General features: G+C 36.0%; 1 protein-coding gene across 4 annotated transcripts in view; it reads left to right on the forward strand.

Moving 5' to 3' along the window:
- LOC145677096 (uncharacterized) overlaps positions 1 to 27,893 on the forward strand; it is a 108,119-nt gene that overhangs the window by 19,959 nt on the left and 60,267 nt on the right. For all 4 annotated transcript variants that reach the window (XM_081747764.1, XM_081747765.1, XM_081747769.1 and 1 more), the window contains exons 2-3: positions 13,541 to 13,763; positions 23,971 to 24,102. In XM_081747764.1, coding sequence (XP_081603890.1) covers positions 13,541 to 13,763; positions 23,971 to 24,102 — 355 coding nt within the window. The remainder of the gene's footprint in view (positions 1 to 13,540; positions 13,764 to 23,970; positions 24,103 to 27,893) is intronic.

The raw sequence follows: 27,893 nt of genomic DNA on the forward strand, positions 1-27,893 counted from the left end.
AAATTGAGCTTGACTTTGACCTTCACTGAACTCAAAATATAACAAGAAGGGGTGGGAATGTTTTGCCTGTCGCTAAACAATATTGCCATCTTCACTTTATGCTAAAGATCAATTAAGTTAGATTTTTGTTACAGGGAATGGAGTTTTTGTTCTCTCGATAATAGGCAAAGTTCTAGGAGGCAATGGTACCATTCGGGAGGCAAGCGTCAGGTTGTGACCCAGAGTTTAGAAAATGTTTCTGAGGGTTAGGTCAAATTTAGTACTAAATTTTGAGAAAGTTTGGGGATCGAGCTAATTTTTTAAAAAATTATCGGGCCCGGGCCGGGCTTGGGCCAAGAATTTTAAAAAACTTATCGGGCCGGGCCGGGCTCGGGTCGAAAATCTCCAAAACTTTTCGGACCCGGACTGGGCCGGGCCTAGGTACGTTCGGGCCGGATTGGGCTCGGGCCGAAAAATTCGGCCCGTGCAGGTCTCTACCATGATCATGAAGTCTATCTCCAACAAGAAATATTTATTTTAAATAAAACACTTATGACAGATATTGCAGCCCAGTGCAAATGCACGTGTTGCACATATGGTAGAGCCAGCAATGCATATCATATATCTAGTCGACAAATTATTTATATGATATTCAGAAAATATTAGTAGGCAAATTAGTATTAGTTTTTACCTTTAGACAAGTTATTTGCATATTATACTGTTCGTGATATTATTTTCGTACTTATTAAAGGCCTACTTTCACGAAAAAAAAAAAAAAAACAAATGTTCATTTATACTTGTATTTCTTCGTTGATATTGGTGAAGCAGTACAGAAACACGGATTATTAGTAGGTACGCTACTCATATAAATTGTAAAATATTTGTACCGTATCAGTATCTAGTGTTTAATTTATGTTGCATTTTATGGTAATTACACCTACATAAAAATACTTCAGACTTAAATGACGTAAGATACATTACAAATGACTATTTGAAAAAAAACGAAATTTAGAAAAAAAACGAGAGGCAATGTTTTTTTTCTAAAAAAACGTACATTTCTGAAAAAAAACGAACGGTTTTTTTTCTATTTACAACACTACCTACAACCCAGATGTGGCCCCCGGACTTCTTTTTGTTTCCTCGCCTGAAACGCCCTTATAAAAGGCAAGCATTTTGAGACGACAGAGGGGATCCAAGCAGCTTGCACCGCGGCTCTCAAGGCTATTCCGGAGAATGACTTCCGTGACGCCTTCAATGCTTGGAAATCGCGCTGGCAGCGCTGCATCGACGCAGAAGGAGCCTATTTTGAAAGCTTTTAAAGAATTGTAACGATTGGCTCAATAATTTTTTTAAAATCGACTCAGTCCTATTACTTTCCGGACAAACCCTGTAGATAAGGTTCGAACCTGGAATGTTTTCACCATTTTACTTTGACGACACAATGTAGGGTAGGGGAAGGGGGTCATATATGTAAAAAAAATAAAATAAAAATAAAAATAAAATAAAAATAAAAATAAAATAAAATAAAAATAAAAGTGGCTGTCTTTGTGACTTTATCACGCTTAAACCATCGATCCGATCTTAATCAAATTATGAACCTAGATGAGGTTCGGACCTGGGGTGTTTTTTATCGTGTCCCTTTGACGGTAGAACTTAGTGTAGAAGGAGGAGAGCGGAGAGATATACATAAAAATAAATAAAACGTAATAACTCTCGAACCACCTGACCGATCTCGTATCAAATTTTCAACATAGATGACGTTCGAGCCTGGAAAGATTTTTTAAAATTTTTTCACTTTGACTTCAGAACCTAGGGGAGGGGGAGGGGAGATTAATATATAAAAATAAATAGAACTTAACTTTTAAACCACCCAACCGATCTCGATCAAATATTCAACATATGACATTTGAGCATGGAATAATTTTTAACATGCCGTGCCCCGCAACATGGGGAGGGGAGAGGGATGTATAAAAACCACCGAAAATGGCCAATATCAAAGAGCCCCTTAGTAATAATGAAACGGAACATATTGCTAATTTTTTTTTTCCTTAATTTAACCCAGCGAAATTGAGGTGCGTCTTAGATTCAAGAATGTCTTAAATTCGAGTAATTATCGAGAAATTCTTAATTAAAGATATTGACGTGTTATTAAAACTACTTTGCTAGCCATAAATAATTTTAATTCTGTATCATATTCAACCATTCAGACAACAATAGAGTCCTGCGCTTGCGCAGGACGTGCGGGTTTCCTAGTTGTTATCCATAGTGAAAGCTTGCATGTTGCGATATTAAATATTAAGTTGTAAGGTGAGTTAAGATTAGTAGTTAATGACTTGTTGTTTATTATCAGCAGTAGATTAATAAAGAAATATAAAAAAATGTTGATATTGATTTTATGGCATACGGAATTGTGCAATAACAATTGAGATTTGTGCTACTAGAGGTTACGATATAAGAGCTACGGAATTAATTGTAAATGTTTTATAAAGAAGATTCAAGACAATGTATTGGATAACTTCAAACTAAGTTGTTACTGCAGAAACCAGATATTCTTATGGAAATAGACTCTTGCAAAGAAATTTTTGAACTCTGTATACCCAATATCCAGTCCATTCTGCAAAATGAGTCAACATAAGAAATGCTAGACCAACTGAAAAATGTAAGCGGAATGGATAGATTCTCATCTCATGAGCTAATTAAACCCTATTATTCTTTAAAAGATATTGTGAAAGGATCGTATGAGAACAAAAACATGTAAATCGTGTGGAAAATCTGTGCGCACTTGAAGTTGTACACAAATGCTGTTCAGGCAATATTATTACCTTTTTCAAACGTAGACTCTGAGACATTTTTCTCTGATCGTAATAGCGTTATGATAATGAGAAGGCAAAATCTTTCAGAACAAAATGGGGAAGCATTAACAATTTTGTTCTTCGAAAAGTGAGTACAGGAAAGAAACTGCATTCTCAGTACGAAGTGAAACATACAAAAAATATGTTCATGTGAAGCAAATAATAATAATTATTATTATTATTATTATTCAGACTTCCAAATTGTGCTATACAGAAGAATCGGAAGTATTATAAAACGTCTTTGTCCGGCCGTCTGTCGTCAGGTATCAGAACAAAAACGATAAGAGATATCGAGGAGCGGTGTTTTGCAAGTGATTCAACGTCCAAAGAGTAGGTTTAATTTCCTTTCACCGTCTATGCAAATGGAAAGCAATTCAAATTAGCCATTTCCGGTTTCAACGTTTATCTCCATAGAACGAAAACGGTAATAGATAGCGAGAAGCGGGTTTTGCAAACGATTCAGCATCCCAAGGCAACATTTCGTGACTATCCACTATACTCCACCAACACCAGTGTGTTTCATATTTATTACTTCCGGTTTCAATATGGATTCTGACGTTTATCGTCGTAGGACAAAAACGACATCAGATAGCAAGAAGCGATCTTTTGCAGATAATTCAACGTCTCAAAAGAACATATCATGACTGTCCACAACACTGCCAACACCAGAGTGGTTCAAATTTAATATTACTTCCTGGTTTCAGTACTTATAGAGCAAAAATGTTAAATAATATGAAGATATGGTTTTGTGCAATTGATTCACTGTTCCATAAGTAGAAATGCAAGGGCTCGGAAAAAAACCCGGCTTTTTAGGGGGGAAAATAGGTTTTTTTCTGCTTCGCTTTTTTGCCTGGGATTTTTTTTTCTTCAAAATTTTGCTTTAAACTGATAAAGCAGACTTTGTTTCGCTTCTCTACAACAAAAAAACTCATTTAATTAGTGGTTGATGCAGATAATAGTATGAAACCTCGAAAATAAACCATGAATTTCAAAAAGAGTTTTTTTTAAAATTCTTAATATATTTACATTATGAATTCCAAAGGATTAACCAATACATGTTATAATATTTTAACCTCTTATGTATAAAAAGTACTTAAAGAAAATGATACACAAATAACCAGCAAAATTGTATGTAGTATTTTTACTTCAAAATATCACACACCCTCTTTTTGAAGCAAAATAAAAACATGAGAGAAATCTGCACATCAAGAGCTTCGTTTCGGGTTGTTCTGTACATTCTTGAAATTTTTCAGTTAAGTTTTAACTTTCATATACATTGTATGAATATTTCAAACAAATTTTTCACTGATTGATCACATACGTAATAACCTGTTACCACCTATCAGGTGCTTCGGATCTGCAAAATCGGTAAAGCTCCAAATTCTGTAATGCATTGACTGTTCCTTAAGCTTGTTCAGAATCGGGAAAGTATCGAATTTTCTGTTCATGGATCATATACGTAATAGACGGTTCATCTGAGTGTATGGTTCCTAGGCTGTAGAATATATATAATCACCATCACGGTTTACCCAGTCCTGAAGGTTTCTGAATTTTTAACAAAAAAATTCAACATATCGTTACGAAACTTTTTTTAAGAAAAAACTAGGTTCCACATTTTAAAAATAAGTGGAAGAATTAATCACTGTTCCAATTCACAAGAAAAACGACAAAATTGAGTGTAATAATTATCGAGACATTTTCTTTAAATTCTATTAATGAGATTGACCCCATACGCAGATGAAATTATTGGAGATTATCAGTGTGGATTTAATCGAAATCGACCAGATATTTACCATTCGATAAATACTCGAAAAGAAATGGGAATATATTACCCAGTACATCAACTGTTTATTGATTTTAGAAAGGCTTACAACTCGGTTAGGAAGGAAACATTGTACAACATTCTTACAGAATTTGGAATACCGAAAAAGCTATATTTGTTAAGTGTGTAAATGAATCCTAGAGTAAAGTCCGAGTAGAAAAATGCGAGCGTCCACGTCGAGATTGACCTGAAACAAGGATATGCGTTATCGCCGTTATTATTCAGCTTTGTTCCGTAGTACGCTATAAGAAAAATCAAAGATAGGAACCAGGGCCTAGAGTTGAATGGTATTCACCAGGGTGTGGTGTATGCTGATGATGTAAATCTGATAGGAGAACAATCGAAAGAAATGCAGAAGCCTTATTAAACGCTTGCAGGGCCATGAGTAAATGCAGAGAAATATAAATACAAGGAAGTTCACAAGGATCGTAATACTGCAAATTATGAATGCGTTAAAATATCAGTTAATAGTTTCGACACAGTGGATACTTTCAAATATCTTGGATCAGTATTACCAGACCAAAATCATACCCACAAAGAAATTAAATGTCGACTGAAATCAGGAAATTCTTGTTATTATTCAGTTCAAAATATTTTGTCGTCGCTAATTCTGTCAAGGAATTTAAAGCTTAAAATATATAAAATAATAATCATGCTTGTTATGCTTTATGGTTGTGAAACATGGTCGCTTACGCTGAGAGAAGAACGCAGACTGAAATTATTTGAGAATAAAATTCTGAGATGAATATTTGGACCCAAGAGGAACGGGAATGAGGAATGACGGAAACTTCATAAGGAGGAACTACATAATTTATACGATTTACCAAATATCGTTAGAGTCATGAGGTCTAGGAGGCTCAGGTGGGCAGGTCATGTAGTCAGAATGAAAGAAAGTAGAAACGCTTTCAAATTTTGACTGGAAATCCAATCGGGAAACGTCCATTAGGAAAACCTAGGCTCAGATGGGAGGACAATATTAAGATGGATCTAGCAGAAATAGGAATACAGAGTAGAAACGATTGAATTGGATAAGGACAGAAATCAATGGAGAGCTTTCGTGGCCATAGAGAAAGAGGGAGAGAGAATACATTTAAGTTAAGCACAACTGCACAATAAACATGTGTGAGTGGTTAGCTTTCGCGCTTCTATCGTGAAGTCCGGGATTCAACCCCGCATTCGATCATTTTGACAAAGGTTTTCTTAATTCCATCTGTGAATGTAGAGATAGTGCGTGTACTGAGAGTCCTGGCCGATTTCCTTTCTAATCGTTTTTAAATCTTTGTTATTACTAATTACCAACAGTGATAGATTTGCGAAGAGAGTTAGGGTGGGGATGTCTTTCGGATTAAAGCCTCTACCCCGAAATTACGGAATTTCTAAAACAAGCTAAATATTAGTTTTGCCTTTACTCATAAACTTCAAGCTGTCCTCAAATAAAAAATTAGGAATTTTTAGAAAAACAGCATTAATAAGAAAAGCCCCTTCCAAAATACTTTTCTAAATCCGCCACTGATTATCAGTATATAAAATGGTCTTCAGGGTTGTATCTGGAAGATTATAGCTGAATATACAAACGAAACGAAATATTTGTTATGCCTGTACTCATAAACTTAAGCTCCTCTTAAATAAAAGTTAGGAATTTTTAGAAAAAAACAAACATTATTCAGAAAACCCCTCCCAAATATTTTTCTAAATCCGATACTGATTATTTCTATCAAATGGTATTCAAGGTTGTGTCCGAAAGATTATTGTTAAATCATTGCACAGCTATAGTATTACGGAAATGTGGAAGTACGCTCTGATGGATATATTGAAAAATATAAGTTTAATTATGTTTTAGAGTACTAAGCTCTAAGAAGTGAAACACGAATGACTAAAAAGAAATGATCTAGAGAAGAAAAAAAATGTCGATAATTCAGAAGTTAAAATAAAGTTAAATAGCTTCTAAATTTGCCCTCAAATACTACGTACTTTATTTTTTACTTTAATTCATAACCATGTGCTCCATCCATCATGATGGTGAATTCCAGAGCGAAATATGGCATTTAGGTCATGGAATCTTATTTAACTTTAGAGTATACTATAAGAAAGCTATTTAAACAGAAAAATCATGAAAATGAAAAAAGCCAAAATTTCCGAAATTCTCGTGTTTTTTTTTTTTTTTCAAAAATGCCGAACTTTTTATGTGCAAAGAACCATCGATTCAAAAAGCCGGCTTTTTTGCATCTCTATCCATATTAACCCTATATTCAAACCGGAAGTGGTTCAAATTAGCCTTTGCCTGTACAAACGATTAACGCCATAGAACGAAAACTGTTGCAGATAGCCGGAAACGGTTTCTTGCAAAGAATTCAGCATCTCAATACAACATATCGTGACCGTCCACAACACTCTACCAAGACCAGAAGTAGTTCATCATTATTACTTCCGGTTTCAATACGGGTTTAGCGCATAGAACGAAAATGGTAATAGATATCAAGAAGTTTATTTTTCAAACAATTCAGCGTCTCAAGATAATATATCATGATCATACACATCCACAATATTCTATCGAAACAGGATGTGGGAGCTCAGTGGTAGAGTGCTCAATTCTGGTGCATGAGGTTCCGGGTTCAAACCCTGCTCCCGCCAAGTGAACTTTGTGTTGGACAAACACTGTGTGCGTGGGTTTCCTCGGGGTTTTCCCGTTTCTTCCCACTTTCTTTTTTCCACCATTTCATTCATTTCTCACCATCTCCTTTAGCCTAGCCGGCATAATCGTAGGACGTAAAACTTAAAGGTTTCATTTTTCGAAACGGGAGGTGGTTCAAATTTACCATTACTTCCTGATTCAATACTGATTTCAGTAGAGCAAACATGGTAAATACTATCATGATAAATTTTTTCAGTCGCTTAACAGTTCCGAAAATAGGTTCTATCTAGTTTAACTCTCTACTCACACCGGAAGTAGTTCAAATTACCATTTCCGATTTCAACGTTTATCGTCATAGGACGAAAACCATTACAGATAGCGAGAAACAACTTATTGCAAACGATTCAGCTCCTGAAGACATGTTAATGACTATCCACAACAGTCTACCAAAACCAGAACTATTGCTTTCGGTTTATTGTCATAGAACGAAAATGGTAACAGATAGCGAGCTCAAGATAACATATAATTATCCACATCATTCTACTGAAACCGGAAATGTTCCAAATTTACTATTCCGGTTTCAATACTGATTTCTTTTAACTGCAAGTGCTATCAAGATGCGGTTTTTTGCAATCGATTCAGCATCCCAAGGATAGGTGTCACATCTTCCGTTAATGCTCTATTCAAACTGGAAGAGGTTAAAATTAGCCATTTCCAGTTTCAGTGTTTATTGCCACACAACAAACACGGTAATACATAGCTAGAAACAATTTTTGCAAATTATTCAGCGTCTTAAAATAACATATCATGACTATCCACGACACTGTACCAAAACCGGAAGTAGTTCAAATTTACTACTATTTCCAGTTTCAACTATGATTTCCGTGGAGCAAAAACGGTGAGAGATATATCGAGAAGTGGTACTTAGCAATCGATTGAACGCCCCAAGAAGAGGTTCTCTCTCCTCCGGTAACCCTCTGCTTAAAACGAAAGTGGTTGACATAAACGATTTTGGTTTCAATCTTTATTGCTATAGAACAAGAACAGTTAGAAATTGCGAGTAATTTCTATTTGATATGAATTCAGCGTCCGAGGAATACGTTCGATCTTTGGTCTTATTACTCTATTGCAACCAGTACTTACAGATGCACTACTTCAGGTTTGAGTATTGAATTCACTTGGTTTAGAAATCTTAGTTTCACATTGAGAAGTGATACTCACTTATTATTATTAGCAGTTTGTGATTGTTTATTTGTGGAGTTGTTGATGCTTGGTTAAGGTAAGTCTAAAAGTATTTTTTATAAGAGCCACAGAAAATAAAACTACAAATAACTGACGTGTGGAATGATCTTTTTAGCCTGTTCTTTGATTTCGAATTTTAGTTTAGAAGAGGATAAAAAGGCAGATAGAAGTTAAATGTAAATTTATGGGATGACACGAGTAGTATCCTATTGTAAACTGTTAAAACTAAAGAAAAGAGTAGCAGCAGAAGCGAAGGGGAATGTTGTTGTGATATTAAATATTAAGTTGTGAGGTGAATCTAGATTGGTAGGTAATGACTTGTTTAATGCCAGTAGTTGATTAATAGAGAAAGATAAAAAGAAAGTTGATTATTGATTTTATGGCAGTTACGAAATTGTGCAATAGAAGTTGAGATTTGCGCTACGAGAGGTTACGATATTAAGATAAGAACTACGGAATTAATTGTAAATGTTTCATAAAGAAGATTCAGACAGTGTATTGAAGTTGTATGATGTGTGAAAGAATACGATTATAAATAAGATAGGAGGTTAGAAATTTCACACTAGTTTGAATCCGGTAATAATAGCTATCCAAATTTAACCGACTAACAATAGCAAATCAGTAATTCTCATTCTTTTCATTACATATCATTATGTTTCGCTCTTTATCCCATCCCTATACTCTTTTATGTGAAACAAAGTTAAAATAAAAATTGTAAGTTACACTTTGATGAGTCTCACCCTCCTTCCTACAGCTGTTTGTGCAAAGAATGATTTCTACAGTCGTTCCTTTATAACGTATCACGACCAGCTCAAGGAGTTAGTAACAGAAATATCCATAATATGAACAATATGTCTGTGTTAACAGGGTTCTCACCGACCTGGAAAACCTGAAAAAGTCAGGGAATTCAGTTTACTTGTAAAAGGTCTTGGAAAACTCAGGGAATTTTGAATATGGAGTTTTACCTCTGAGAACCCATTTCTCCTTCTGTATCACCCGGCTATTGGGTAGGGATATTTTATAAAATAAATCACTTTGTTTTGCTAAACTTCTCTACCCACACACTGACTATATACGTGTACATGCATAGCAGATAAGAAACTCCCTGTATTCTCTGCAGCGCGGAAAATGGTATTGATCGCAGTACTTGCTTTCATTTATTAATTAGTGTTTGAAGCAGTTGGGGAAAAAAAAAGTTTTTTTTTTTTGTTTATATATATATATATATATATATATATATATATATATATATATATATATATATATATATATATATGGATCGGGAAATTTGTAAATCGTGACTTGGGAAACCTGGAAACGTCAGGAAATTCGTGCTTGCAAAATAAGTAAGAACCCTGATTAAGTATCACATACTGATACTTCTAGGTTTGTGTCATATACATTGGATCGACCTGGAAGGGACAGTATTTATATTCCCTAACGAATTAATGCAGCAAGTAAGGAAAGTAGCCTTTTGGGGAGGAGCTGAAGCATTCCATCCTACCCATAGATCTGCCACTGATTTCAATGATGCTGTATTCGACTTGTCCAGACTTATGGCTTGAAACGTGTAAGTTTTTCAGTTGTACGACCACATTGACTTTATTTCGAAAATTCTAATATATAGATTATCCGTTATGGAAAAACACTTACAAGGGAAGAGAAGGAGATTATATATCGAAGTGGAAGATGGTTTATACACCAATCGAAAGCACTAATGACGTCTATTACGAAGCTGTAATAAAAATTTTCCAAATGCATATACTGTGCGAGTTTCGTTAATATACAGGATGTCCAGAAAGTCCGTTTCCATGCCTAGAAATCGAAAATGGTAAGACAGTTGCCAAAACAGAAAAACACATATTTGATCATTTTAAAAGTACAACGTATCAAAGCAAAAATTGTTGTTCCAAGGCCACCCGGAGGGTCCCAGGCGGGGTCCAACTCAAAAATCGCAGATGGTGGTGGGATCAAATAGCATATCGTTGGAAAGCTGTTGGGAAATGAACGAATACGAAAAAAGTAGACTCTCTAAAATTACCATTGCAAAATGGCTGCCGGTCAAAATGTCAAAAAAAAAAAAAGTTATTGAAAAGTCTGGCCACCCTCATAAATTTGAAATTGTGTGACAGATGTCAAAACAGGAAAACATGTGAGTCATCATTTCAAAAGTAGAATGATTGAAAGTAAAAGTATTTGTCCCAGTGTCCCAGACGGAGTCCTACTCAAAATTTTCAAATTTCAAGAGGAGTCAAGTAGCATATTGTTTGAAAGCTGTTGTTAAATGAAAGCAGACGGAACAAGTTTAGACGCTCTACGATAACACTGCAAACCTCTTGCGTTTTAGTTCTTTTTACTGTAGTCGGATTTTTTTTTTCTCACTTTAATTCGTGTACGCATCGTAAACAAAGAAAATGCACCTACTGTTAGATTCTGCTCTTCGGGGCCCTTTAATATGTAAAGAAATAAAGAACGAAAGAAAGAAAAAAGGAAAAAAAAACAAGAACAAAACACGAAAAGGGACGGAGATTATGCTATCTTGATCAAAAACAGGGTGTCTATCGGTCACGAAAAAGTCACGAAATCAGAAAACGGTCATGAAAATCACGAAAAAGTCACGAAATTTAGCTTTTGGGTCACGATTTTTTTTTTAACTGTGCAAAATGTAAGTACAAATTGGAAATATTTTTTCTATAAAACATCAAAATTCACGATCAAAAATGTCTATGGTCGGCTTTAGACGCTACCAAATCGCAAGCAAAATACGTTTGTATCGCATGGATGAAAATTCGTCCTAATTAGCACCCAAATTCGCTCTTGAAAATGTTAGAAAATTTTATGATTTGGTAAAGAAAAGGTCACGAAAAAGTCACGAAATTTCATTTTGGAATTTTAATAGATACCCTGAAAAAGTTCCTGGAATTCACTCACAAAATTAAAAATAGAAGTATATTTCTGAAAATTAATGTTGTTTCCTTCGAAGTAATCTCCTCGACTGCAACGTACTTACGCCAGCGCTTAATCCAGTTCTCAAAACATTTGTGTACTCGATTTTTGATTTGTCCATCAGATCCGTCTTTGATTTTCGTATTATCTCCTCACGCGTTCCCCGTGATGGTTTCTTGAGTCGATCAAACAGGAAAATGTCGCACAAAGCTAAATCCGGAATGGTTTTCGGTGAGAAACTCGCGTATAATCATAGCATTGTGCGACGCTGCGTTTATACGGTGCAAAATCCACGAGTTGTTTGTCAAGAGATCTTTTCTTTTTAGGCAAATTATTTCATGCAAACACTTCACAACGCCCAAATTATACTTCTTGTTGACTGTCTGACTTTCTGCTAGAAATTCACGATTTGCAACACCGTTGTAATGTAAGAGAACCGTGAGCATCACTTTCTTTTTCGACTGAAAACGACGTGGCCTTTTCGGTCTTGACTCATTGGGTGTTTGCTACTCGTAAACCGCTGTTTCTATAGAGCATCATTGCCGAAACATTTTTCCAACATTTTCAAGGTCTTTGCACCATTGAATCCGTTTTTGAACGTAAAATTTAATACACGTTCGTTGAGTTGCAAAATTAACTCTATGACGAAAATCGAAACATGCACCCAAACAGATGTACTCAACACTGCGTCATTTTCACAAATGGCAAACTAGGATGATCAAATTGGGAGAGAATATCGCTAACAGGTGTGGCAACCCATCAAAAAAGGAAAAGTGAAATCAAGGTAGTATATCGAAGTGGAAGATAGTTTATACACTAATCGAAAGCACTAACTATTACTAATTAGTAATCATTAAGAAACTGTAATATTATTGGTCCGAATGCATGTACGGTGCGAGTCATATGCATGTTGAATTGTAAGTTTTCCCGTTTTCACCGAATATTGTATCAGATCTAATCGGAAATGGTTTGAATATAGTCTAGAACTGATTTCCTAGAGATTTGTGTTTGACAAAAGTGCTAAATCGTAGTTCATTTTACATGCACAGTGAATGACTACTTCCATACACATGTAGTTGTTCCATTGTAGTAGCTTTCAAACAATATTCTATTTGACCCCTCCCCTTGAAATTTGAAAATTTTGTGTAGAACTCCATCTGGGACCCTGCGGAAAACCCTGGTACATATATTTTTACTTTCAATCATTCTACTATCGAAATGATGACTCACGTGTTTTCCCGTTTTGACATCTGTTGCAACGTTTCAGATTTATAAGGGTGGCCATAAATCCATGGCCATGAGGGTGGCATCACCATTTTGCACATGGTAATTTTAGAGAGTCAAGACTTGTTTCGTCTTCGTTCATTTCCCAACAGCTTTCAAACGATATGATACTTGATCCCGTCACTATTTCCGATTTTTGAGTTGGAACCCTCCGGGTGGCCCTGGGACAACATTTTTTTTTTTTTTTTTGGTACGTTGTACTTTTAAGATGATCAAATACGTTTTTTTCCTGTTTTTGCATCTGTCTTACCGTTTGCGATTTCTAGGGGGTGGAAACGGACTTTCTGGACACCCTGTATATTCATATAACTCGCACAGTATATGCATTCGGAAAATTTTTATTACAGTTTCGTAATAGGCATCATTAGTGCTTTCGATTGGTGTATAAACCATCATCTACTTCGATATATAATCTCCCTCTCTTTGTTAGCTTGAAAACGGCTTGTGAATGGTTCATAAGCGATATGTGACCAGGATTCTGATGATCTATCAGATGAGTTACCAGTGATTCTTTTCATTTCTTTATTTTCTCTCTCTCTCTCCCTCTTTCTCGATTTTTGTGTACAGTTTCTATGCAATCCTTTCCTCTTCCAAAGTGGTTAGCGAATAAATATTAAGATTATGTGTAGAATATTGCTTTGTAAAGATAGTATTGTAATTTTGATTCGGAGATAAAAAAGTGACAGATGTTCTGTGTTTATAGGAGTGTTACTATTAATTTTGGTGTTTGTATTCATGATTTTGACGCATTTGCTCTTAATAAAAACTACTGTTGTTTCGTAGTTCCGAGAATCACGAGAATTGCCTACAGATGAAATTGAATATTGAAGGTCGTCTGACGAATGCTGAAGATACTGTAGCCAATTTAAGGGTTCAACTAGACAAAGAAAAAGATGCAAATGAAGAAAGCAAGAAGCTGTTAAATAGTGAAAGTAAAAAACTTTTTATCCTTAATGAAGAGAAAGGAAAAGCTGAAGAGCTTTCGAATTCATGTAATAAAACATTAGTAAGTATTTTGGATTACTTTTTCTTCTATAATACTCAGTATTTCTTGCTATTACGATTTACAATGCTTATATGCGATATATAATGTTCTCGACTTGAAACATGCAACTCGCGTGAGACAATGTTAAAATATATAAAGTTAGTACTGATGGAGAGAAAGAAAGTTACAATGTATGCCGTACATCACAAGTGATCAGTGTAAGTTTCATTGGTAGCACGTTCACATCTAGTGTATGAGTTCGACCAAAAAAGTGGCAATCAATCATGATCTATGACTGCAATGGTTTCTGTAATATGCACTTGCCTGTATGTGGTAAGAGTAAATACCCATCTGTGTCACCTAACACTTTCCTTTGTGAGCGGTGCAGATTCTATTCATTCCTTAGGAAGCATACGACAATATAAAGATTGCCGTATGATTGTCTATCGCGGTATCGAGTGCCATTAAAACCTATGGGCTGTATAAATTGTGTCTTTGACATCAACGACCATTAATGTTGATTTAAAATTGAAAACAAAATCTTTAACAATTCATTATGTGTATTAGTTGTTCCGCCTGAACTTCGGCCCTTGTACATAATTTAGAACAAATATATTTGTTCTACAATTTATTTGTAGGACATACATTTGTAGAACGAATACATACTTTTTTTTTTTTTTTTTTAGTTTGTCCACCAACCAACATGCAATTGCACTAATATTAAATCTAAATGCTAAAATCGAAATATAGTTACAGCGCTTGTCCTATTTTGAAATAATTAAATTCAAATATTACAATTTCTCTTCAATTCTTTTCTGACCTGAGGCGTGATATATTAAATCTATACGAATCTTTTCTTCTGAGGACCAGTTAAAAGTAAGGTGGTATCACTTGTCAATTCAAGATATTTAGTGATCGGTAGTGTACGAACGTCAGTGACTGGTGGGGGAAAAAATGTTAATTTTTGAACTCTCTTTGGGTTGGAAGGATTGCGTGGAGGATTTACTTTGTATTAACCTCTTTTTGTGAAATGCTGTTATCTTCTACCAATGTTTTATCTAACTTGACTTCGCCACAGTAAGAAACAATAACATTCTTTTTCTAAATGAGTAGATATTTGAGCAGATTGTGACTTTATACTGCAGAAAGGAAGTCGTTATTTTTATACTGAGATAAGAATGCTTTTCATGGGGACATTTTCATTCTCATTTCCTCTTTAATTTGTACATAACGGGTGCGTATCATGCTGCCGTCTTTCTCTGATGGCATTTTTTAGGGAATCCTCAAAGGAAAACGTATCGAATACGATATGAATTTTTGAGTACTATTGTACTTGCTTAAATTTTCATTACTGAACTGATTTGCCGAATCAGCAACAGTTTTGAATATCTGTTGAAAGTAACAATTTGTTTAGTTCCGTCATACCATCAATAATTGCAGTACCAGAATCAATATTTTCTACTTGAGTTGCACGTTTGCTGGTTTCTAAAGAAGGATTAAAAATCTCTGTTGTTAGTTTCTTTGTGCCAAGTTCTTCCAAATGATGCATCAGCTTACTTTTGCCTTTGCTTTTGTACATTGTTCCATCACGTGCGAACAAGGATTGTGGGATTGCTGTTAACTCATACTTTCCGATACATTCTTTGCAGTTTATATTGGGACGCGAACGACATAGAACGGAAAGACAATTTAACAACTTCATTTCTAGAGTATCTTCTGTATTTACAATTTCCATTTTTTAACCATTGTTTTACACAATTTTATTCTTCTTTGTGAAAACGGATCCCAGAAATTCTTTGTTCCATTACCATTAATTATTTGTTCACTAACAGATGTTTGGTATTTTTGAAAACAAAGTTTGACACACTCAGGTTGTGACAACAATCATTGTCACGATATTAAGCAGTTGCCCGTTGGCACGGTTTAGGGACATTCATCATAGCAGTATAGTTTTTCCTATAACTAGTTGATGCAGCACAATTTGCTTCGTGGTGGTCGTCGGGCTTCTCAATCCTACATATAATTTTATTTCACCGATTTTCTTGCTCAGGTGCTTCGTTCGCTCCAAGATATGACAAAATGGTGTACTAGATTTGTAAGTTCCCATTTTCCTCTTTGAGACTTACATACTTTAATGTCACTTTTGGCTAATACATTAATTTCTGCAATATTTTAGCGCAGAATGCACCGTAATTCGCAAACTCATTGCAAAGAAATTTTTTTTTCTAATCTAATGAAAAGAGCTTTAACTTTCAGTTTGCACTCCACTTCACATAAACGACATCAAAATGAGATTTTTTTTTTTTTTTTTTTTTTTTTTTTTTTTTTTTTTTTAAATGTCGAGGTGTTCATATGTCAAGTTTCCCATTTCCTTGGTTGCAGCTTCGTTGGTTAATAGTACGAGGGTGGGCTGATAAGTTCTCGGCCCGACCCAGAAGGACTTGAGCTGCGGGCATGAAAGTGTGAGGCTATTCAACATAGTCCTCTCGGAGGTCAACACACTTGGCACTTCGATGCTGCAACTTCTCCAACCCCACAAAAAAAAAAAAAAAAAAAAAAAAACTCAAGGTCTGCAAAAAACTGTTCCGCAGCTGTTATCACTCTTCATCAGTGAAATTTCTGTCCTTTCAGTGCTGTTTTGAGTTTTGGAAACAGATAATAATCAGAAAGGTCAAGATCTGGCGAATAAAGTGGGTGGTCAATGCACTGAAACCCTAGGTTCCTCAGAAAATCCATTGTTCTGCCAGCCTTGTGGACGGGAGCATTGTCCTGCAAGAACAAGACACCTCGTGTCAACTTTCCCCGGCGCTTTTCTTTAATAGCGTCCTTTACCTTAGCCAGCAGACTGCAGTAATACTCTGCAGTTATGGTTTGGCCCTTTGGAAGGTAGTCTGAGAGCAAAACACCACCCTTATGCCAGAATATTGAGGCAAGCACCTTCCCTGCGGACTTTTGTGCTTTGAATTCTTTGGGCCTTGGAGATCCTGAGTGGCGCCACTCGCATGACTGCTGTTTGGTTTCCGGATCAAAGTAATGCAACCACGTTTCATCCTGGGTAACAAGCCGATTCAAAAACTCGTTCTTGGAGTTCGCAGAATACCGTAAAATCACCTGCGATGATCTCACACTTTCGCGTTTCTGATCCGCGTTCAAACATTTCGGAATCCATTTTGCAGAAAGCTTGCGCATGTCCAACTGATCATGGATTATAGACCCAACAAGTTCTTTGGATATGTGCACTTTGAAGCGAAATCCATCTGTTGCTCAAAATCAGGTCATGAATCTGGTCTATTTTTTCCGGAGTTGACACTGTCACTGGCCTGCCACACCTGTCACCATCTTCTGTTGAACATTCACCACGCTTGAAGTTCGCACACCATTTCTTCACAGTGGAGTATGAAGGGCACTGTCCACCCAATGTGTCTAGCATGCAACCATGGATTTCCTTGGGCGACTTCTGTTGCAGGAAGAATAATTTCCTTACACCTCGCAACTCCTCTTTGGTGAATTTGACATCTGGCTCCGCCATGGTTCATTTAATTACCTGTAAAATAAAAACCGTTCATGGTAGAATCGTGAAATTTGGTACATATACATATAAAAAATCAACATTTCACATGACATCAGTTACGTCAGGGTAGTACATTCAAAAGGTGGTCGGGCCGAGAACATATCAGCTGACCCTCGTATAAATTCAGAGTGTTTCTTTTTTTTTCTTTCTTTCTAAAGTGTTGTTTGAATATTCTTGTATTCATCTTTTAAGTATTTGTGTTCTGTAAGAAACTCTTCAAGAAAAACTGTAAACAGTACATACAAAGTAATTATGTGAATTTTACATGATGAATAAATTTTATCATTTAATTTTGGTTTAAAAAACATTTGCAGTTTTTAAGTGGTTTGAATAACGCAAGGTCTAACGTCATTACTGACGTTATCTCATATCCGACAACATATTCATGGACTCTTTCCAACCGTTTTAATACAAAGTACTTGATAGAAGTGTCTGTCGAATGCAGTGCCATAACAGACATATGCGATTTGTGCTTGCTTTCACGAACGAACGAATTATGAGCAGGTCATAATAATAACAATTGATTAGATTCATCACTCTGACTTAAATTAGTCATTATGATCTGCTAGATGTCTGGGTACCTTCTTATCCGTAGGAGAGGAAATTGTCCTAGAAGCGGATGAACCAGAAGGTAGTCAATAGCATGGAGATGTGGGAAAGAAAAGGTAATACTTTTTCTTATGTGGAACGAAGAAGAAGTATAAATACAATGATGGTTCTTCCTGAGATAAAATAGTTCCCCATTCGGATCTCTGGGTGGGAACTACTCCGAGAATTATCAAAGGACAAAATAATAACCTTCATTTCAGCATAGAAACCTGGAACACACGAACTTTAGAACGTTTCGGTAAACTTGAAAATTTAGAAGTGAAAATGCATAAGTGTAAGTGAACATAGTGGGTTTGAGTGAAATGTGGTTAGGAAAAAGTGAAATGGTATCGGGAAATTATACAGTAGTCTATTCAGGCGGCATTAAGGCCCGAGAATGGTGTCGCGATAGCGATGGGAAACGAAGTAGCTAAAAGTGTAACCTAAGTGGAATCTGTAGTGACCGCTTGGTGTTTGTATAAAGCCAAATGCAAAACCAGCGAATATTGAACAAGTATGTGCCAATATAACTGACCATGATGACAGTGAAGTAGGAGTAATATCGAACGAGATTAGTTACGTTGCACCAGGAGGGAAGAGGTAAAGTCAGCAGTTACCTCTTGTTCGGCAGTTTTTATAATGATGATTCATTTAGGTAAAAATCCTAAGAATGGTGGAAGGCCACCTAGAGATAAAAGACTAGCCACAGTAATGGGAGACTTCAACAGCGTGGTGGGACAATGAGCTGCAGGTAAGGTGATGAGATCATTTGGACTAGGTAGAAGAAACGCACGTGATCAGATGCTTATCGGCTTTCGTAAGCAACATGATGTGGTGGTGATGAACACGTGATTTAAGAAAGAAAATGAAGCTATACATGTGGTAAAGTCCAGAAGATAAGAAACGCTATCAAATCGATTATATTCTTGTGAAGCAAAGGTTCAGGAATTGTATACGGATCATGAAGTCACTGCCAGGAGTGGACATTGATTCGAACCACAATCTCTTAGTGAGGGGAATGCAAACTCGGTTGAAATCAATCAAGAAACACGGGAGGAGGAATCGAAAATGGAATTTAGAACGACTGAGAAGCATGGACAGCGATATGAAAGAAGGGATGGAAGAAAAATTCTGTGTCATGGACGATATAGTAGGCAGCGTAGAGAATAACTGGAGAAGAGCTTAGCAGATACTGCTAGATACTGTCAACAATAACATTGGTAAGATGAAAAGAAGGAAAGAGCATCGAGAAAATCGTGGATAACTTAAGCGAGGCTAAAAGTGGAGGAAGGTAGAAGGGCGACAACCACGAACATCAAAGAATACAAAAGACTGAATAATGAATTAGAAAGAGAAACTGACAGAACCAGGAAGGAGTACATGGAAAGGATATTTAAAGAAGTAATGGAATGTCACTGGCGCGGTAGATATGATCTGATGTAACGTCTTTGTATAGCTTGCTATTTTTTCTTACGGGTCAATAGTTTTTAAAATGTTAGATGCAAGTTCAGTCAAAGGTGTTGTATATTTTCTACTGAAGCATCACCACCTAAATTGTCCAATATCTGTACACATTGCTCATCTTTCCGTAAAGTTGCTTCACCAGCATTTTCTCTGTTGCACAGTATGCAAACATCACTACATCGTTTCCTCTTGGATGGCTCTATTCTCCCTATTGACTCCATTTTGGTAATTATTCTTCTTACTCAGTACCCACCTGCAACAACAATAAAGTATATTTCTTTACGTATAGAATATACGTATATATTTCTTTTATCTTCTGGTGTGTCAAAATTAGATTAATTTACACTTCATCATTACATAAATATCTATTCCAACCCTAAATGTTTTAACTCCCTTCCATTCAAGCTTCTCTCTTACAAAAATGTAGACAGGATGTAATTTCATTTACGTATGTAGGATTTTTTAACAATACTAAGTGGCGACAATAGATAACTATACAAAAGATTCTCTGTCACAGCTTTGCAAAAGGGACTAAATCAAGCTTTTATGAAAGATTTACGAAAGTTGGTTCCCACTTAGAATACTTAAGATAAAGAACATACTTGCCAGCTATGTTATTAACACTATATAAGACACTGTTGTATATGTTTTGATATATGCACAATGAGAGATAAGAAGATAAAAGGTCAACAGCCCCGAGAAGTTATGCATTGACTGGAATTTCCTGATAAGGAAACAAGTTTAACTGCTACGAGGTATTTCGTTTTGTAATCGGACAAAGCAAAGTGGTTTGTTGGAAGAAAATGAATAATCTACGGAGTAACTCAAAATAAAATATAACGTAAAGCTTGTATTATGCTGCTTAAAACAAATATCTTTTCTCGTCTGAAAAACGTTGAACACCGAAAACCGATTGTATTCAGTGAATTTCAGATCGAGAACATTATGTGTACTAGTCCTATATTTGGTCAAATATTTAGATATTTGTGTAATTCATGCACAAGTGTAGATTTGAAAATACAATAGTTTTTCACTCCTCTAATTGATCAACATCGTTAACATATGCGCCTCTAACGGGAGATCCAGGTTCGATTCTAGAGAGCTCATAAGATTCGAATCCCACGTTAAGCTGTAGGTCCACGTCTTACATGGCCCCGATGCTGAAGGGAACGCTAAACTCCAAATCAACCAACTAAACACTAAGTTTAATGCTGAATGAATATTGTAGTATACTTGTCTGTTGACTACCATTGGTTCCATTGGAAAGTAAACTTAGAGAATCTAAGTGTGGTTGAAATAAAATAGTTATACAGGATGGTCCATAAGTCTTAGTACAGTGGATTATTTTGGAAACAAACATGATTAAAGCAAATCTGACTAGCGAAGGGTGGAATTGGGTAAAGGAGTTACCGATTGATGCATGCGTGATGAATGGCGGCCATCTTGGATCCAGGTTAATTTTTCAAATGGGAAGGTAGGCATGCGACACATCAATTAACACTGTTTTTTGCAGGGGAATGTACTCCCGCAAGTAGAAATGTTATCATGTCCCGTTCCAAAGTTATGACGCCCCAAAGTCCCACCTACAGGATGTGCTCCAGATGTTACCCGTCCATTGCAACACACAACCGGAGTCTCTTAATCCAGTCCTCCTGAATTCGTAACAACACAGCGGGGATGATGCTGTCACAGGCGTCCTGAATACGTCCCTGTAGGTGTGCAACATCCCGAATCTTCTTCTGATACACCAGGTGTTTTAAGTGTCCCCATAAAATATCCAAGAGTGAGGTTCGGCGACCGGGCTGGCCACTCCACAGGGTCTCTGCGACCGATCCAACGTCCAGGAAAATGCAGATCCAAGCATTCCCGCACAGACAGCGCATAGTGCGGCGGGGACCATATTGCTGAAAATATCGCGGCAAGGTGGCATCAGGTCGAAGCAGCAACGGAAACACCAACTCCTGTAACATCGGACACCATTTAGGGTACCAGGAATAAATAAGGTTCCTATGATCGACGTGTTCCGTATGTCACACCACACCATGATATGAACAGGGGTAACCCTCTTGCAGGGATTGATCTCATGATCGTAGCTTGAAGGGATGCCACTTGTTCGTATGGAGAATACTTATCACGGAAGCACGTGGTACGCGTTTTCACTGATAGTTGTTTTGTGCTACGCTTCAGACTTTTTACACGCACAGCAAGCACCATTGTGGATATCTCCTCATCTGTCGCGGTTCGTGGGGGACCTGACCGTGGTCTGTCGACAACATTACCAGTTACATTGAATTTCCTAATGAGGTAGGTAACGGTGTTGTGACTTATTGCATGTCTTTCGGGGTGGCGCGCGTTAAGTCCTGGGCAATCATACGATTTCTTCTTTCCCCAGACATTAGGGTGATCTCAATTCTTTCCTGCTTCGTCAGTGCCATCTCGCTCTACCTGCAACGTAAAGAAAACCTGTCAAATTTGGGGCGTCACGTCTTTCTTCCAGCGTTAGTGCCATGTCGCTCTCCCTGCAAGGAAACAAAAAATTGTCAACTTTGGGTCGTCATAACTTTGGAACGGGACATGATAACGCGCGTGCGGGACTGCATTCCCCTGCAAAAAATAGTGTTAATTGATGTGTTACATGTCTACCTTTCTGTTTGAAAAAATTAACCTGGATCTAAGATGTCCGCCATTCACCACATGCATCAATCGGTAGCTCCTTTACCCAAGTCCGCCCTTCGCTAGTCAGATTTGCTTTAATCAGCATAAAAACGTTTGAAACATGGACACTACATCTTAATATGGAATCCAAACGACATGAGCTACCACCGGAAAGCGAACCAAGTCTCCCGTGACAAAGGTCCGAACCCTCACCATTTAACCGTGATGGAACTCATGCCTTTCTAGTAGATAACTATTTACGCACTATTCGTTACATGCCGTGAAAACCATTTCTGAAAAATACTCGGTTGTTTCCAGGTTAATAACCCGGTGGGGATAGTTGCGTCTAGTGAAAATGCAAGTAGGGATTCAGATTCTTTCTTTAAGCAATATCTCATTTAGTCGTGTTGTTCATCAAGGTGTTAAACTTATTAAAAATTAATCAACCAAATTTTAAATAATATTTTAAAAAGTAGCAAGTGAGCAATGTGTGCATTAACAGTTTTCAACTTTTTGATGTTCGTGATTCGGCAAAGATTTAAAACTTCTGGTAACTATCATCGCCCAGCTACGGCAAGCATACCCCAGATAAATATTCAGCATCTATATGACTGGATACCTTCTCGAACAGCTTGTATGTGGCAGCTCCAGGTGGTTTCATACACTGTGAAGGTGAATACTTATTGTGGAATACCCTGTATAACATGTGTGTACAAACTTTGGGTCAGATCCAAGTTCTTCCAGACACGTTTTGTGGCATGTGCCCGAATACCGTTTGCAGCCCATGACATGATTGGTATTAAAGTTTTAAGAGGTATTGATAATTTTGTGTTGTACCTTATTAACGATAGTGTTTACTGTCATCTTGCGAGTGACATAATGAAAAGATTGATTTTAGTTTAGTTCTACTTTGTAGGTGAAGTGGTCCTCGTATAGCATCAGTTTTTCATGCTTAAAAGGTTATAGTTTTTGTTGGTTTTCTCGTAAGCTATACATGAGGACTTCACAAATGCAGTAGGAAGTCGAAAATCCGAACTAATTGGGGCCACAGGTAGCTTGGATTTTCGAAAATGACCAAGAAAATGCCATTTAGGCTTAAATATAATGTACTGTATGCTCTTTTATCGATACAGTAGTTATACAATACATACAGTAATGACAATACCGTACGTTAGGTTACTTACATTTAGTGTTTCTGAAGAACCTGCTCGTACACTAAATTACACTGTTCTTGTAACTCACACTTAAAACTTAACTTGTATAGGCCTAAGGGAAAATACAAATATGTATGACAAATGGCGTTCGGATTTTTGACGTTCCGATTATCGACGTCCTACTGTATGCCATTTTGTTCAGTTCGATCAGATCTAATGATTGATGTTTATTTTCATATGTAGACATACGTTTTCCAATACACAGTAATAACATTCGTAAAATTTCTCTTTGAAAACACCGGCAGGATTAAACCCTCTGGCGTTTTCTTCAGAAACGACTTGGCGAGTATGTTGATATTTTGTATTTATACATTTATATTTCGTTAATAACCCTAGAACATAATAATTTCGTTTTTCTTATAACGTTTCTGAAAGGGTAGTTTACTAGTGTGTGTGTATTTTGTTGCGACAGTTTTCTCTACAATAGCTCTGGAGTTTTTGTTGGTACTTAATCAGTAAATATTTAATTGTTAAGATTAAAATATTGCTTAGTTAATTCCTTTTGGAAGGGCCCACAAAGGTTGGTTACTGATTTTGTGGGTTTTCTGAAAATGTGTTAAAATTTTGTTTATATTTCATTACAGAAATAGTATAGAAATAATTCTATAGTATGATATGATCTGTGATTCAGGAAGAAATAAAATGAAGAAAGTTTAGTGTAGTGTCTCGTGCCTTTTCTTTTTTGTGTTTTGTAACTGATTTTGTCTGTTAATTATTTTCTCTTTCTCTTTTAAAGAACAGGCTTACGTCTGAATGTCGTTCTAAAGATATTACAATAGAAGACTTACAAAGAGAACGTGATAAATATCGAGACGCGGAACTAGAAAAAGATAAAGAAATAGAAAGTGTAAAAGAACAACTCGAACAGGTGAGTTCTTAAACGAGAAAAACTTCCTTACACGTACTCTTCTGATTTTGAAAGTGTGATCAGTTATTATACGTATAAACATTCACACAAATTTGCTATCCGATGATTAGAACTTCCTCGCAGTCAAGTTGTTGGTTGGTGATAAGCGTCACGAGGCTGTAGCTTTGCATGTAAACATGTAACTTCTATTTTATCAAGGAAATGTAATTGTGTACACGATATAACAAGTTTCCTTATAGAAGTTTATTATTATTATTATTATTATTATTATTATTATTATTATTATTATTATTATTATTATTACCTGACCAGCGAAAGAGTGCGGGCGGCCGATTTTGAAACTAAAATGCAAGCAGCAGTGTTTCTAACCGGATTACTTGTAATCAATCTATCACAGTTCTTTTTGTCCTGTTCGTAATAAACCACTTCACGCATATGCTCAAGTCAGGGGCAGATCCAGGAGGCGGGGTGATCGGGATGATTGTCCCCCCCAGAATAGGGTATTTTTTTTATTTTAAAAATAAAACCTAAGAATTTTCACCTTTGTATTATAAATGTAAAATAAAACCTAAAATAGGTAGGCCTTACTTTTTTTGTTTTACGTTGCAGAAGTCAAATAAAGCATTAAATTGCAAGAAATTACTTACATTGGCATTCTTGCTAAAAAAAAAAAAAAAAAAAAAAAAAAAAAAAAAAAAAAAAAAATGTCCACCTTCGAAATCGCAGGTGGCCATTTCTGTTCTAAAAATTGCAGACAATAGCTACTTCTCCTTTTCTAAAGTTGTTTTACTTTTTTTTCTGCAATACACTCTTACCTTGATTTGACTTCGAACGACCGCCCCCCCCCCCCAAACATTCAGTCTGGATCCGCCCCTGGCTCAAGTTAAGACAAACAGTTTTAAAAGTTATTGAAGTTACTTGCAGAACATCTTAAGTAACAAGCAACAAAACTACTACAACAAAAATACACCCTCCATATTAACTTGCGAACAAGCTAGCGAGCAGCGTTTTACAGGCTGCTCCTGTTTTATAATGGCATCGAATAAAACGTAATCAATTTTTATACAATCTGCTTAATACACGGTAGAAGTTCACTGAATTGTCAATTGTGCTATGTTGTTCTTAAATTGGTAATTGCCATTCATATATCACTATTCACAATACATCTGCATTACTGCAGGAATGGTTTACTACAACCACATAACTTACGGCGTTCTTTATTAAGCGGAAAGAGATTAGGCTATGCATAACATCCAAACTGCAACTTTTAAAAACCGTTAGATACACTGCAGAGTGAAACTCTCCGCTCCCCTGTCCCACCGCGCTTGCCAAGTAACTGATGTAAACACAACAGCAGCGCCATCCTTCCAAAACCGCACTGCTATCCTGGTCAGGATATAATAATAATAATAATAATAATAATAATCAGGGTTTGAAAAATCTGCTTGCCAGTGGCGAGTACTTTTTTTATATTTGGCGAGTAAAGTCCGATCGATCAAAAAATTTCCATAAGAAATTCAAGAATAAATAGTAGATGTTACTCTCTTTTTTTATTTCTAAGTGACATGCCAATAAACAAAATAACAAATGTATTGATATGTTTACTTTGTTGCAAATTGATTTTTGTTTATTTGTATAAACACTAAGACTGCAAAATAGTCTGCCTAGTAGCTTTTTCGCTAGCTAGTACTTGCAAGCAAGATTTCTCAAGCTATAATAATAATAATAATAATAATAATGCAACTTTAGGCATGATTTGATTTTTCGAAACTTTGGAAGCGATTTCCTGATAGATGGACGGTGTGTTTATGTTGGGCGGGATAATTAATTCACGAAATAGATTTGATGAAAATTCTTGTTTCGTGTGTTTCAAATGATGGAAGTAAACCATTAGGCTTCTTCACACTGAACTGATATTTGAGCTCACATTTTGTTTTCTTAGGTTCATGTTATTCTGAAAATGTAAAATTTTCTTATATAGACCCGAATGGTGGTTAGTATCTCACTTTAATAATAGGCCCTGCAGTTCATAGTCCCGTTCTTCTGTAGTATATAAAAACGGCAAGAAAAATGTAAAATGCCAGTTAAGGAATTAAGTTTAAAAAGATTTAAATAGCTTCAAGCGTTTGATTTTGTTTTCTAAATTGAAAAGTGGCTTTAAAAAATGTAAGCGGATATAAACGAAATATTTTCGTAATGTTTTAAATTCATCTTTATACGTGACTACTATATTGGAGATGAAGAGTTGTACAGGCTAGCGTAATATCTATAAAAAATTGTTTTCCTTAATTATACTGGAGAATGCCCGGTATATCCAGATCAATTTAGGCAGGCAAGGAAAAAAACTTACTTTGATAGTCACAGATGTTACTGAATTTACCTAGATGTTAAAGTTCAGGACAAAGTAAGACACCCGTATTTTTTGTTTTGTCCAAAAATAATTCCTGGCTTGAGATACAGGTTGCCAAATATATCGTCTCAGGCGCCATTTCTCATGTGCGAATTTCGGCAAAGTATTAAAGTGCACTATCTCCAGAGCAGTTCAAGATATTTTGGTGCTTTTGGTTTTATTTGAAAAATAATAATTTATTCATTATAGTGATATCTCTGTTTGCAGATATATATCTAAGTTCTCGTGTTGCAGCCTTCTGATCATTTTTTAAAATTATTATTATTATTATTATTCAAAAACACCAATCTGAAAAAATTCGATTTTTACGGGTGATTGGTACCATACAGTACTACATGCCCTGAAAAGAAGAACCCCGCTTTTAAGTTTAACAGGCTTTATAACAGATATATTCTGCCATATATTAAAACAGTTTCCGTTCCTGGTTTAATATAAAAATACGTTCTTATATATTGGTCTCGTGAAATCAAAATCCCGAGAAAGCATTTTAATTCTGCATGAAGATAAGTAACAGATATGTTTTTCAAACATATTAAAGCTTCTAAAATATAATGTGCAAGTTCCAAAACATACACACTACGGCAATTTGAAATTGAGACTGAAACTGTAGAAAAAAAGAGAGTGAACATACAAAGCTGTTCAAAGTACAATCCTCCTGGATCCATACTTCGTTACGTCCTGGTCATCAGTACATATAACGATTGCTAAAAGTCGTTATGTGGAATACTGTTTAATACGCTTGTCGTAAGCCTCTTGATGGCCGTTACATAATCAAAGTGCAAACCTTGAAGTTCAAACTTAAGTTAGGGAAGTTTTTTTTTTTAATAAAAAAAGAAAGAAAGGAAAAGAAAAAGAAGGATCACAGGGCCAGATCTGGTGAATAGGGAGGATGATACAACACACAGATCCCCTTTTGGGACAAAAAGTTTTGCATAATCACTGTCTAATTGCATTGGTATTAAAAAAAAAAAAAAAATCAGGAGACTACGGCACAAGAACTTGGACACACATTTCCAAACGGAGGATCTCGTGTGAATCTGTAAATTATTGTTTTTCAAATAAAACGAAAAGCAACCAAATAAACAATTCCATAGATAAAGCATTTTAATATTTTGCTGAAAATTGCATGTGAGAAATGTTGCCATCTTTGGCGCCCTGTAAGTCGATACTTTTTTTTAATGAATAAAACAAAAATTATGAGTTCCTTACTTTGTCACAATCTGGTAAATTCAGTGACATTTGAGACTACTGAAGTAACCCCCTGTCTGAATTGATAGCCGCCCATAACTAAAAAGGAGTCCGAAGCAAATGTTCAATTTGCTTCCTTACTGGTGCCTTACAGTAGTATTTAGCAAGGTACTTTTAGGATCCTTAACTTGAA

The sequence above is a fragment of the Thermobia domestica genome, chromosome 2 (genome assembly GCF_964235325.1).
Source record: "Thermobia domestica chromosome 2, izTheDome1.hap1.1, whole genome shotgun sequence".
In the NCBI taxonomy this organism is placed as follows: Eukaryota; Metazoa; Arthropoda; class Insecta; order Zygentoma; family Lepismatidae; genus Thermobia; species Thermobia domestica.